Source organism: Chelonia mydas, chromosome 2 (genome assembly GCF_015237465.2).
Source record: "Chelonia mydas isolate rCheMyd1 chromosome 2, rCheMyd1.pri.v2, whole genome shotgun sequence".
NCBI lineage: Eukaryota > Metazoa > Chordata > Testudines > Cheloniidae > Chelonia > Chelonia mydas.
Genome location: NC_057850.1, coordinates 59,843,082 through 59,856,486, shown reverse-complemented (window position 1 = coordinate 59,856,486; position 13,405 = coordinate 59,843,082). Strand labels below are relative to the sequence as shown.

The 13,405-nt window shown below is 42.0% G+C and overlaps 1 protein-coding gene across 2 annotated transcripts in view; it reads right to left on the bottom strand.

The window, feature by feature from the left end:
• Window positions 1–4,921: 4,921 nt before the first annotated feature.
• PPP1R42 (protein phosphatase 1 regulatory subunit 42) overlaps window positions 4,922–13,405 on the bottom strand; it is a 76,907-nt gene continuing 68,423 nt past the window's right edge. For both annotated transcript variants that reach the window (XM_037892490.2, XM_043539548.1), the window contains exon 9: window positions 4,922–5,283. In XM_037892490.2, coding sequence (XP_037748418.1) covers window positions 5,199–5,283 — 85 coding nt within the window. In that variant the 3' untranslated portion in view covers window positions 4,922–5,198. The remainder of the gene's footprint in view (window positions 5,284–13,405) is intronic.

Sequence of the window (13,405 nt, the reverse complement as noted above, 5' to 3'; positions counted from 1 at the left end):
TCATCGAATTAAAATTGTCCACAGTTGAAAGAAAGAAAGAGAAAGAAAGAAAGAATGTGACGGGACAGTGAGACCGAATATTTGATTTCAAAATTAATGGCTAGTAATTAAATATTAGTAACATTAATAAGAAGAGACATTCAAAATAAATATGCAGTGTATAGAATAATCCCAGAACAACATTTTGAATGAAGTTTGATTGTGTGATAACATAGACACAATAAATCAAATCTTGGACCTATTAGAAAAATAAAGTCTGAACGATTTGTTACAGCTTTTGAAGCCAAGAAATTTAAGAGCGTAATCTTTGGCTATAATTTGAAATATTAGGAAGGGAGTGGGAAGAGAGGGATGATTTAGAGGACAGGGTTCACGGGGTGTATTGGGAAAATGGCTAAGCCAAATATTTCCATCGGGGGCTTTGGCTCCTGCAGTATTTATGAGAACCCAAATCTCAAACCAATAAAAATAGGTGGAGATAGCCGTTTTAAGCTACATATATAATGTTGGCGAGGTGCTCTTTAGTTAGAAATGAAAAGATATTGTCATACAACTCCTTCAGAATAAGCTAGACATTACATGAACAGGATGAGGGACGGAGACGTGTAAGGTGCAGAACGCAAGGAATTCTATCAACCTGTATTCCAGATCTGCCTTTCAAGAACAAAGGCCAGAAATAGGAAGACAGCTGTCGGTTTGAAAATGATGCTGCCATCCGCTCTACAACTGGATTGGTTTACAGTGATCTGAAAATCGTTGTATTCCTACTACTAAGATATTAACTAATATTTTACTCCCATCATGTTCTCTCCACTGGAATCATTGTCTAACAGAACCACTTTATTTAATTTTATTTAAAGCTTTCTTATTACTGATTATCCAAAGAGACTCTTTCAAGAAGTTTAAAACAGACCTGTTTTGCTGGGTAGCAAGATTATATTACTACCATATAAAAGGAATAAAACATATGACATTCTGTACTTGTTACACAATGTAATTGGAGCCAGCAAATTAATTACCGGACAATAGTATTTACTGGTCAAAGTTATGAAGAGAAAACTCAGACTGATCAAAACAAAAACTGGGTTTTAGATGTTTCAAAGTACAGTTAATTGTTTTTCTCCTTCACCGATGTCCATTAGTTAAAATGGGTAGTCTATTTTAATATGACTGACTTGTCCATTTTAATTAAGTTATTTAAGACAGAACGTTCAAAAATAGTCCTAATAATTGAGGACAAATATATTTGACTCTAAAAGAGAAATTTTTACATTCCCTTTTGCCCTAGATGCTCTAGTCTGAGAGCAATGCCTAGTAAAGGACCTTGTGAAGGAAACTCCTAATATTGAGAGGTTAGTAGTAATTACTTCATTATGATTCTTTTTAAATTAAACAAATAAAATCTTCATATTTGAAGTGATTCACTAGGAAGAGAGAGGAAGGCATCGTTAAAGCATTTGTGATATTTTCCTTGTGTATGCTGGACTAGAGCCTCAGGTGGTGTATAGTCATAAAGCCATTTACTTCAGAGCTGTGGCGATTTATACGAGGTGATGATCTTGCCTTAGATTTTATATACTCTTTTCAACCACGGGTAACCTTTTCCAGGCTGTTGTAAGGAAAACGAGACTGTTTTGGAATTAAATACGAAGAATACTACAAAACCGTTATTATTTATTATATTATTATTTATTATTAATATTCATCTTTTGTATGTAAGTGAATCTCTATGGTAGCATTTTTGTTCTTGCAGAGGGAGTTTATTCAGTCGAAAAGTGTCGTATAGCCGTCCGCAGTAACATAACTGAAAGTTACAGACCCCACACTTGACCGACACCCCCCCTAAAAAAAGGCATTAAAACAACCCAACTCAACCCCCCAGAAAACTCCTCCTGTAAGTGAGAAACTCATCCCTCCGGTAACAGTCTGCAGCCTGCGGCCATCCGAAATCCCAGCCAACCTCCAAGCCTACGCTGAAGCGCCCAGCGTGCTGCACTTGAGGGCCGGGATGCTCATCGTGCCACATGCATGCGCTCCCTGCCTGCTCCCTTCCTGTGAACTGAGATGGCAGGGAAAAAAGCTTATTCGCCAATATTTGATTTGTATAAAACGTTGCAAATTTCGCAGAGGCTGCCACGTCTCCGCAGGCACAGGGGCCCAGATGGGTAGAGGCGCTTTGCCCACGCGGTGGGTCAAACTGGCTGATCACCTAGAAGAGGTGATTACAGGGGTCCCGTAAGCTGCCGGTGCTGCCCAGAGAGGACCCGAATGGAACCAACCCGACGCGTTGCCCCTCGCCTCCCACACTTGTCCCTGTGGGGCCTTTGGCTGGTTTGTGGCTGGGTGCAGGTTTTTAAATCTACTCCTGCCTTCCTGTTCCTGGGCTAAACTGCTGCTCCCCGATTGCCGCCTGGCAATCAGCTGCTGGAGAGGAAACCTGCCACAACAGCTGGGGAAGAATCGGTGTCAGTCACAGGAAGCTCACGTGGACCCTAGTGTTCACTGCAGAATGGACTACATGCCAGTGGGGTGGGGGCGGGGGCGCGGGCGCATCGACCCCTGGCCGGACAGCCCACCCTGGCCGCTGCAGGGCTTACTCAGGAAACCAGCACTGGCTTGTTTCTGTATCGGGGAAGAACACAGCGGCTCCTTATCCTGCTTAGATTTTCATCCGGCATGAGAATCCTAATTTGTAATGACAGACCTGGCTCAATGCATATTCCTCCTGTCAGCTCAAGGGTTAGATTTAAGGCAACTGCAACCTTCTTTCTGAAGGGCTTGTAAACCATGCCTCCCCTTCCCACAATTCCCCAGGGCCTATTTTAAATGAGAACATGAGATTTAAACCGGGAGCCTCCGTTCGAGTGTGATTTTGGTAAGAAAAAGGACTAATAGAAACAGTTCTTCCAGCAGTGGCTACCACGTAAAAAAAAAAATATCTGCTCAGTTTAAATTAAAGAATAATCTTCTGGTTTTGCAAGTACCATGCGGTCTATGAAATACAAACTGCATTCTTTCTGCTTTATCATCACCAACAGCCAATTCTGGGAACAGGATTTAGCTAGTAAGTTTGTCCATTTGAGGCAATACAGTAGCAGTACTAGTTCCACTCCCCCGACTGCAGCAAAAGCTAATTTATTTTATTAAAATAAGCAGATATGTCTCAAAGGGGACTTAAAGCCATATACTGGCTTTGATCCATGCACAAAACTCCTACTGATGGTAATTAAATTTCCCTAACAAGTCAAAGTCAGGACAGGGCCCACAGGGAACAGGTAAGCACAGAAATGTGAAGATCAGAGCTGGTCAAAACCCAAATTTTCCATTTGTTTTGTTCCAAAACGTTCTTTATATTTTTTTTTTACTTTATTAAATGATGTAGTAGTAGTACAGAATATATCTCATATCATACTGTAATAGTTGAAAAACTGTATTGTATTTTTATTTTAAAAATCATTAAGGGGAACTGCTACTTACTTAACGATTTCTTTTGTTTATAATTTTTACAGTGCAAATAAATATTTGTAATAAAATAATAATATAAAGTGAGCACTGTACACTTTGTATTCGGTGTTGTAATTGAAATCAATATATTTGAAAATGTAGATAAACATCCAAAAATATTTAATACATTCTATTGGTATTCTGTTGTTTAACCGTGTGATTAAAACTGCAATTAATCACGATTAATTTTTTAAATCACAATTAATTTTTTCAAGTTAATCGTGTGAGTTAACTGCAATTAATCAACAGCCTTACTTAAAATGTATTAATGTAGAGCATACTGTAGCTGTCTAAGCTTGAGATGACAAAGGCACTAATACCAGCAGTGAGGTCAGCATTCAAAAGAGAAGGTAATGCTCTCCTTTGTGAGCATGGATGAAAAAAACCAGTCTTGACCTCAGCTGTAACTTGGACATCCTGGAGCTGCTAATATTTAACAGAACCCTCATACTGCAAACCTGAGTAACAAACTTGCTCAATCAGAGGGATGATATAATCTCTGCCACTTCTTCTGATTGCTTCCCTAGTGAGTAAATAACTGCACGAGTCAGGTCAGACCAAATGAAATTTAGATCTAAATGTCAATGGCATATCAAAGTCACCATAGGCCATAGCTCTTCACTCACACTCTTAGGGTAAGTCTACACTGCAATCGGACAACCATAGCTGGCCCGTGTTAGCCAACTTGGGCTCATGGGGCTCGAGCTAAGAGGCTGTTTAATGGCAGTGTAAACTTTTGGGCTTGGGCTGGAGCCTAAGCTCTGGGATGCCCATCCAGCCTGAGCCCACATGCCTACACTGCCATTAAATAGCCCCTTAACCCCTGCCTCATAAGCCTGAGTCAGCTGACATAGAGCCCTGGGTTTTTAACTGCAGTGTAGACATATCCTTAATGGCCTCACATTGAGCAAGAGGGGTGATAAGATGGAATCCTGTGGTACTTCACTGAGAGAGAGCCCTAAGGCGAGGTGAGTAATTGCCCAGCTCTGACTTTTGTTGTTGTTAGAAGAGGGAGCTTCTCAGAGCAGTCTTAACTAGGTTGTTCAGGACCACAATCGTTTACACAAAATTTTAGGATCAGTGTTATCAGAGACTGCTGATAGATCTAAGAAAAATCAGCATGGACACTTGGTCTTCATTTACTGCCCGGAGGTCGATCAATGCAACTACTGCAGTTCCTGTACTGTGCCCAGGCTTGAAAGCAGATTGACTGGAATTGATATAATTGAGTTGCCTCAACACAAACATCTTAACAAATATTTCCCCCCAAAATAAGTTCAAAACAGACTGATAATTGTCAAGATTATCCATGTAAATTTGTATTTGAATACCTCTTAATAATTTTCAGATTTTAATGGAAGCAAAATCTGTATAATTGGTAGTTATAGCATTTCTCTCATATAAATGAAACTATCACCAAACTGAAAGCCTTTTATTTCAGAAGATATTACCATAAAATAAGCATAAATTAATGCATCCACACATATTATGAAAATAGTGGTGACACTCTCCTATGTGAACAAAAAAGGAAAATCTTCTTGTACAAAATATTCTTTAGTGTTTTCTGAATTAAAATATTCGGCTCTTGCTTGGATCATTTCATCACTGGCTCTGATATACTCAAATTATGATGTTGCAATAAATTCTGTTGAGAATTAAGTGAACAAAGATGTAGTTGTCTCTGCAGTCTCTGGTTACAGGGGTATCTGACTGAGGAGATGAGGTTCCAATAGATCTTTTATTGGCAGTGAACTTTGAGACTCTTTCAAGGTCAGGTGACTGTTACCAAAATAAAAACATACTGTTAAGCACAATCACATTTTTTCTAATAAAGTCAAATGTGTTGGTCAAAATCACATTTAACATTTACCATTCATTGTCCCTGAATGTATGCCCCCCGCCCCACACACAGCATGTGCTGATGTGCATTTATATATCAATCCGCCACAAAAAAGTTCTTTAACTCTGAGTTAAGCTTGCTAAACTGCAGAGCTCACCAAGGCAAAACATAAAAAAGCAAGGAAATAAACAGTTACGTGATTCAAAATCTTTTCTGCAACTCATTTTATCAGTTCCCCTTATGAACCACAGACTCTCTCCCTTCTAATACTGATAGCTCACATATATGTACCATCATCCTGAACAACCAATAAGCAACCCTGAACTCTGACTACATTTATTGGTTATTTTATCATGTGTTACAGGATTGGTGTAGCTTTCATAATTGTATTATACAAAGTTCTGTGCATGGTTTTGTATCCATGTATCTAAATGAGATATAGTATCAGATTAAAAATAGCTGCAAGATCTGTTTTTCAGTAATGTTTAGGAAAACTCATGTCAATGAATTTTGTTAGTGATTGATCTAAATTTGGTATTAATTTTTATGCAGAGATTGCATAACTGAATTTTGTTCATGCACATTCATGCTGGTGTATTGTATGGATGGTTAAAGCGGACTGAAGGTAAAAAAATCCATTACAATCTACATACCACACAGACTATGCTGAGATATTTGTGCCACACACTCTCAAAGAAACTGCGGAACCACTTGATCAACATCCTATACAGCAAACAGGGAAAGATTAAGAATGAGCTCTCTAAACTGGATACTCTCATAAAAAGCCAACCTTCCACACAAACTTCCTCGTGGCTGGACTTTACAAAAACTAGACAAGCCATGTACAACACACACTTTGCTTCTCTACAAAGGAAAAAGGACACTAAACTATCTAAACTACTACATGCCACAAGGGGCCACAATTGTGGTTCCCTTAACTCACCCAACAATATTGTTAATCTATCCAGCTATACTCTTAGCTCGGCAGAAGAGTCTGTCCTATCTCGGAGCCTCTCCTTCTGCCCCTCTACCCCCACAAACATGATACAATTCTGCAGTGACCTGGAATCCTACTTTTGACGTCTCTGACTCAAGGAATATTTCCAACACACCTCTGAACAGCACACTAATCCACAGAAACCTTCCTACCAACACTACAAAAAGAAGGATTCTGCGTGGACTCCTCCTGAAGGTCAAAACAACAGACTGGACTTCTACATACAGTGCTTCTGCAGACGTGCACGGGATGAAATTATGGAAAAGCAGCATCACTTGCCCCATAACCTCAGCCGTGCAGAACACAACGCCATCCACAGCCTCAGGAACAACTCTGACATCATAATCAAAAGGGCTGACAAAGGAGGTGCTGTTGTCATCATGAATAGGTCGGAATATGAACGAGAGGCTGTTAGGCAGCTCTCTAACACCACACTCTACAGGCCATTACCCTCTGATCCCACTGAGAGTTACCAAAAGAAACTACACCATTTGCTCAAGAAACTCCCTGAAAAAGCACAGGAACAAATCTGCACAGACACCCCCTAGAACCATGACCAGGAGTATTCTATCTGCTACCCAAAATCCATAAACCTGAAAATCCTGGACGCCCCATCACCTCAGGCATTGGCACCCAGACAGCAGGATTGTCTGGCTGTGTTGACTCTCTCCTCAGGCCCTACACTACCAGCACTCCTAGCTATCTTCAAGACACCACTGACTTCCTGAGGAAACTACAATCCATTGGTGATCTTCCAGAAAACATCATCCTGGCCACTATGGATGTAGAAGCCCTCTATACCAACATTCCACACAAAGATGGACTACAAGATGTCAGGAACAGTATCCTCGATAATGTCATGGCAAACCTGGTGGCTGAACTTTGTGACTTTGTCCTCACCCACAACTGTTTCACATTTGGGGACAATGTATACCTTCAAGTCAGCTGCACTGCTATGGGTACTCGCATGGCCCCACAGTAAGCCAACATTTTTATGGCTGACGTAGAACAACGTTTCCTCAGCTCTCGTCCCCGAATGCTCCTACTCTACTTTCGCTACACTGATGACATCTTCATCATCTGGACCCATGGAAAAGAAACCCTTGAGGAATTCCACCATGATTTCAACAATTTCCATCCCACAATCAACCTCAGCCTGGACCAGTCCACACAAGAGATCCACTTCCTGGACACTACAGTGCTAATAAGCGATGGCCACATAACCACCACCCTATACTGGAAACCTACTGACCACTATACTTACCTACATGCCTCAAGCTTTCATCCAGACCACATCACATGATCCATTGTCTACAGCCAAGCTCTAAAATACAACCGCATTTGCTCCAATCTCTCAGACAGAGACAAACACCTACAAGATCTCTATCAAGCGTTCTTAAAACTACAATACCCACCTGCTGAAATGAAGTAACAGATTGACAGAGCCAGAAGAATACCCAGAAGTCACCTACTACAGGACAGACCCAACAAAGAAACTAACAGAACGCCACTAGCCATCACCTTCAGCCCCCAACTAAAACCTCTCCAACACATCATCAAGGATCCTCAACCTATCCTGAAGGACGATCCCTCACTCTCACAGATCTTGGGAGACAGGCCAGTCCTCGTTTAGACAGCTCCCCAACCTGAAGCAAATACTCTCCAGCAACCACACAACAAACACACTAACCAAGGAAGCTATCCTTGCAACAAAGCCTGTTGCCAACTCTGTCCACATATCTATTCAAGGGACACCATCATAGGACCTAATCACATCAGCCACATCATAAGAGGCTCGTTCACTTGCACATCTACCAATGCGATACATGCCATCATGTGCCAACAATGCCCCTCTGCCATGTACATTGGCCAAACCGGAAAATCTCTACGCACAACAGAATAAATGGACACAAATCAGACATCAAGAATTATAACATTCAAAAACCAGTTGGAGAACACTTCAACCTCCCTGGTCACTCAATTTCAGACCTAAAAGTCACAACTCTCCAACAAAAAAAACTTCAGAAACAGACTCCAACGAGAAACTGCAGAATTGGAATTAATTTGCTAACTGGACACCATTAAATTAGGCTTGAATAAAGATTGGGAGTGGATGGGTCATTACACAAAGTAAAAACTACTTCCCCATGTTAATTCTTTCCCCCCCTTACTGTTATTCACACCTTCTTGTCAACTGTTTGAAATGGGCCACCCTGATTATCACTACAAAAAGTTTTTTTTCCTCCTGCTGATAATAGCGCACTTTAATTAATTGGTCTCGTTACAGTTGGTATGGCAACATCCATTTTTTTCATGTTCTCTGTGAGTGTGTATATGTATATATATATATATCTTCTTACTGTATTTTCCACTGTATGCATCCGATGAAGTGGGTTTTAGCCCACGAAAGCTTATGCCCAAATAAATTTGTTAGTCTCTAAGGTGCCACAAGTACTCCTTGTTGTTGTTTTTTTCAGTGCAGACAGGTAACTTGCCTGGTACTGTTGCCTGGTCGCCCTTCAAGAACAATACCTTGGCAGAGCCACTCAGCTACCTATGGCACTGGTACCTCAACTCCTGGGTGAACCAGGGCACCAGCACTGAAGTGCCGTCTCAGCACAGACACTTAGCTCCCTTGCTAATGCAGCCTGCTGCATCAGAAAGTTGAAGCAGCAATGTCACCAAAGATCAGAGCTTGAAGGACAACACGTGGTGTGCTCAGAAGCTGATAGTATTTTAACTTACTTTTATAAAAAACATTTATAATGCATCTGAATTCAGAGCACTTTACAGCTATACAATTCTTACTCACTGTTAAAATAAATTTATATTACATTCTAGAAACAAGCCGTGGAGTTCATTGAAATATGCACTCAGCTGATCAAATTCCATGATATATACACACACATCACATGTTCACTTGCAAAATATTTGGTAATGGACATGTCCAATCACATACACTAGAAACATTTTAGAGAAAAGCTGTTACTTACCATACAGTAATTATGGTTCTTCAAGATGTTTTGTCCATGTGGATCCTATTTTAGATATCCATGCACAAGATCAGAATCTCGGAATAGCAGTATCTGTTGAGACACGCCTGCATCCTGCACATCCTCACCTCTCCACAACCAATGGCATAAAGGGTAGAGCACCCACAGCGAGAGCTCAGTTCCCTCACTAATTCAGAATCTCAGTTTCAGGAAAACTCAAAAAAAGCAGGGATGGAAGGCAGTGTGTGGGATCCACACTGACAAAACGTTTAGCAGAAGGACTGTTACTGCAAGCTAAGTATGATTTTTTTGCTTCGAGTATTTGTACATGTGGCTCCCACACTAAGTGACTGACAAGCAGGGCCCTATCTGGAAGGTGGGATTAAAGAGTCCTAGCTGACACTAACTAAATAGTGTTTTAGCATTGCTCTCTCAAATTTGGCACTGATCTTGAGGTCAGGTCAAGGGCATAATATTTAATAAAAGTGAGGGGAATACTCAAAGTGGCCGCCTTGCAGAACTCAGATATGGGGATATTTCTGAAGCATGAAAATGAGGCAGTCTGAGTGCTAGTCAAATGAACTTTGATATTGAGAAGAAGAGATATATCAGCCTATGATAACAGATTGAAATACACTGGGTAAACTATTTAGATATTCTCCGAGAAGAAATGGCTTGTGTTTTAGAAGTGCTACTTTTGGAAACAAAAAGATGAAGGGATTGTCTAACGGGCTTTGTTCTATTCAGGTACTATAGCAAGGCCCTGGAAATATCTAAAGTATGAAGATTCTTATCCCCAGGGGAGAAGTGTGGGTTTGGAAATTGGGGAGATTAAAAGATTGATTAAAATGAAAGTCTGAAACAACTCTGGGAATAAATTTAGGATGAGGTCTCAATACTATCTTATCTCTATGGAATGTTATAAAAGAAGGGTTGGCCATGAGAGCTTGTAGTTCGCTGACCATTCTGGCTGACCAAAAAGCCCATCTTGAGTAAGGTGGTGTACAAAGCATTCAGGAGGGGGCTTCCTAATCATAGATCAGTGCGAAGCAACCCATGTAAAAATCTGGATAATAGCTTGGGGAAAAAAATGAGCATGACTGGACAGGAGGGTGGCATGCCAAAATCGCTGCAAGGCAGACTAATTGAGAGCCCAGCGAGCTTTAAGTGCAGAATGTAATCAAGGATCATGGGAATAGGAACATGCAACAGATCATGGTTGCACGGGGCTCCTCACATTGAAAATCTTTCCCACTTTGAGTAAGGTTTTTCTTGTGGAGGGCTTCCTGCTTTGCAATAGGATGTCTTGCGTCTGTAATGAACAGTATCTATCAGTGGCACTTAACCAGCCAGCATCCAGGCTGTCAGGTGCAATAATTTCAGGTCTGGATCAAGAGTTTGATCTTTGTTCAGTTATATTATGTCTGGACAGTCTGAAAGTGCTACTGAACACTGAGTTGATATTTAGAAGAAATCCATGAGCCAGAATTGCTTCGGCCATAAAGACCTATCAGGATCAATATAGCTGCATCCTGTCTGACTCAGGATATTAAAGTAATTGGAGGAAATGCATGCATAAGACCTTGATTCCATGGTATGAAAAAGGCATCTTGCATGGATCCTGGGCTCACGCCTCCCTGAAGCAAAAGGCCAAGCACTTTGTTTTTTCTTTGGTGGAAAATAAGTCTATTGTGGGATTTTCCCACTGTTGAAATATCGATGTGAGGATGGAGTTCTTCAGAGATCATTCATGACTGGTGACAGATTATCTGCTGAGAATGTCTGTTCAGCTGTTGTTCACTCCTGGAAGATGAAGAGCACCTGGAGTTATCAGATGAAGTTGACACCATGTCCATAGTCTGATCACTTCTTGATACAGAGGTGATGAACAGGTGCTTCCTTGCTTGTTTACATAATACATCAAAGATGTGTTGTCTGTGAAGATATGTGTGGCGGAATTTTTAAAGCTATGAGGAATGCCTTGCGGACTAATCTGATTGGCTGGAGTTCTTGGACATTTATGTGGAGACTCATCTCCTTCTGGGACAATATTCCATGCACTTGGAGGTGGTTGAGGTGAGCACCCCAACATGTTCTTGATGTGTCTGTGACTAGGTGAAGGAACACAGAAGGGTTCCCTTTTTGAACATTCTGAACATCTGTCCACCAATTTAATGACTACAGGACATGATGTGTGACTAAGACGAACATGTTCATTTGATGTTTCATAGATTGATACACCAATTTCAGCCAGCCGTGAAATGGATACAGGAGAAGTATGTATGGTGGCATCATGTAAGTGCAAGCTGACATGTGGCCTAACAGTTTGAAACAGGATCTCTGTTGCATTAATGGATTTCTCTTGATATTGGAGTTGATTGTCTGGATAGACTGAAATCTCTTCTGGAAGGTCTGGCTTTGCTGATTTGGAATTGATTACAGCTCCTGTGAGCTCTCTTGTCTCTAGTGGGTTGATTGTTGATCTTCTGTAGTTTATCATTAGGCCCAACTCTTTGAACAAGTAGAGGACAAAGTTAATTGATGCAGCAACATCCAGATGGGACATGACTTAGATCAGCCAATTGTCTAGATATGGATAGATGTGAATGCCTTGTCTCCTTAAATATGCAGCCCCCACAGCTAAGAATTTTGTGAAGAATTTAGATGCTGTGGAGAGACTGAATGGGTTGGATTCTTGTTCAGACTAACAGGTGTGAACACACCATTCAAGATAGTTGTAAGAGACATTAAGGAGACCCACCTAAAACAAGGCAGAATGTAGTACACCCAGAAATTAGCACTATGGGGGAAGAGGGTTCAATGGGGTATTGTTTGACCAGGTGTGTGTGTGTGTGTGAATGCGCACCAGAGAGAACACACAAGAAAAAGTGAAGCAAGACAGACAGAGAGACAACATGGTGTATGACACCAGCTATGGGGCGCAACCCAAATTTTCCTAAGGAGGGACCCAAAACTCTCCCTCCCCTGTTATGCACTCAGCCATAAGCTCTCTCCTTCACACTCTCCCCCAGTATTGAGCCCCAAACACTCACCCCATCATGTTTTTCTCTGCCCCTGCACCTAGCCCTGAGCTCTCCCTTAGCCACTTCCCCATACCCAGTCCTGAGCTCTCTTTCTGTCTCTACACCCAGCCATGTGCTCACCCTTTACCTCCTGCACCTAGCTCTACGCGTACTCCCCCCCTGCTGCCCCACACCCAGCCCCGCACTCTTCCCCACACACTACTCCAAGCTTGTCCCCACCCACACCCAGCCCCTTGGTCTCTCCGCCCCACATCAAGCCCCAAGTTCTTATCCAGAGAGGTGATCAAGCTGAAAAGCATCATCCCCACCAGGGCCTAGGCAGTTCTGGGAGCAGCAGATCCCATCACCCTTCAACATCTCTGCTTCCCCAGGAACCACCAAAAGCCCAGATCCAATCCTCACATCTTCCTGGGGACTGAGCGTTCCTGGTGCCCCCTACTCTGCTTCTCCATGCGATCTGTGAGTGCCCAGTGTCCTGGGTGTCAAAAGGACTGCAAAGGTTGGGGGGAAACCAGGCACATGGAATTGCAACACCATTCAAATTTGGAGGGGCAGCTGGACCAAATTTCCAGCTCTGGACCAAATTTCACCCCCCACAATTGTGCCCCTGGCTTTGAAGAAGCTAGAGAGAGGGCTTTTGGTCTTGTGCTAGCTAAAGAGGCTTGGGTCTGTAAGCAAAGAAACTATTTCCTTTTGGTTTTGGTTACTCCTGTGTTCAGCGAAACAGGGTTTTTTATATTCCTTGCGCTAACAGGGTCAACATCCACCTCTCACAAGCATCCCCTTTTCTCTGGCCGATATACCTGCAATCACAGTCTTTTCTCGGGGTAGCACCCACCTCTCACAGGCAGCCCACTTTGGTTGCTTGGGTGTGAGCCTGCTTTTGGTTTTAGTTCTTATATCGGGGCAGTACCCACCTCTCATGAGCACCCCCGCCCCCAGCTGATGGTTCTCTTCATGGGTCTTCAGCGACTCAGTCCTCTGACAGAGCCACATACATTGTCCTCACTTCCAGGGTATACAGTCC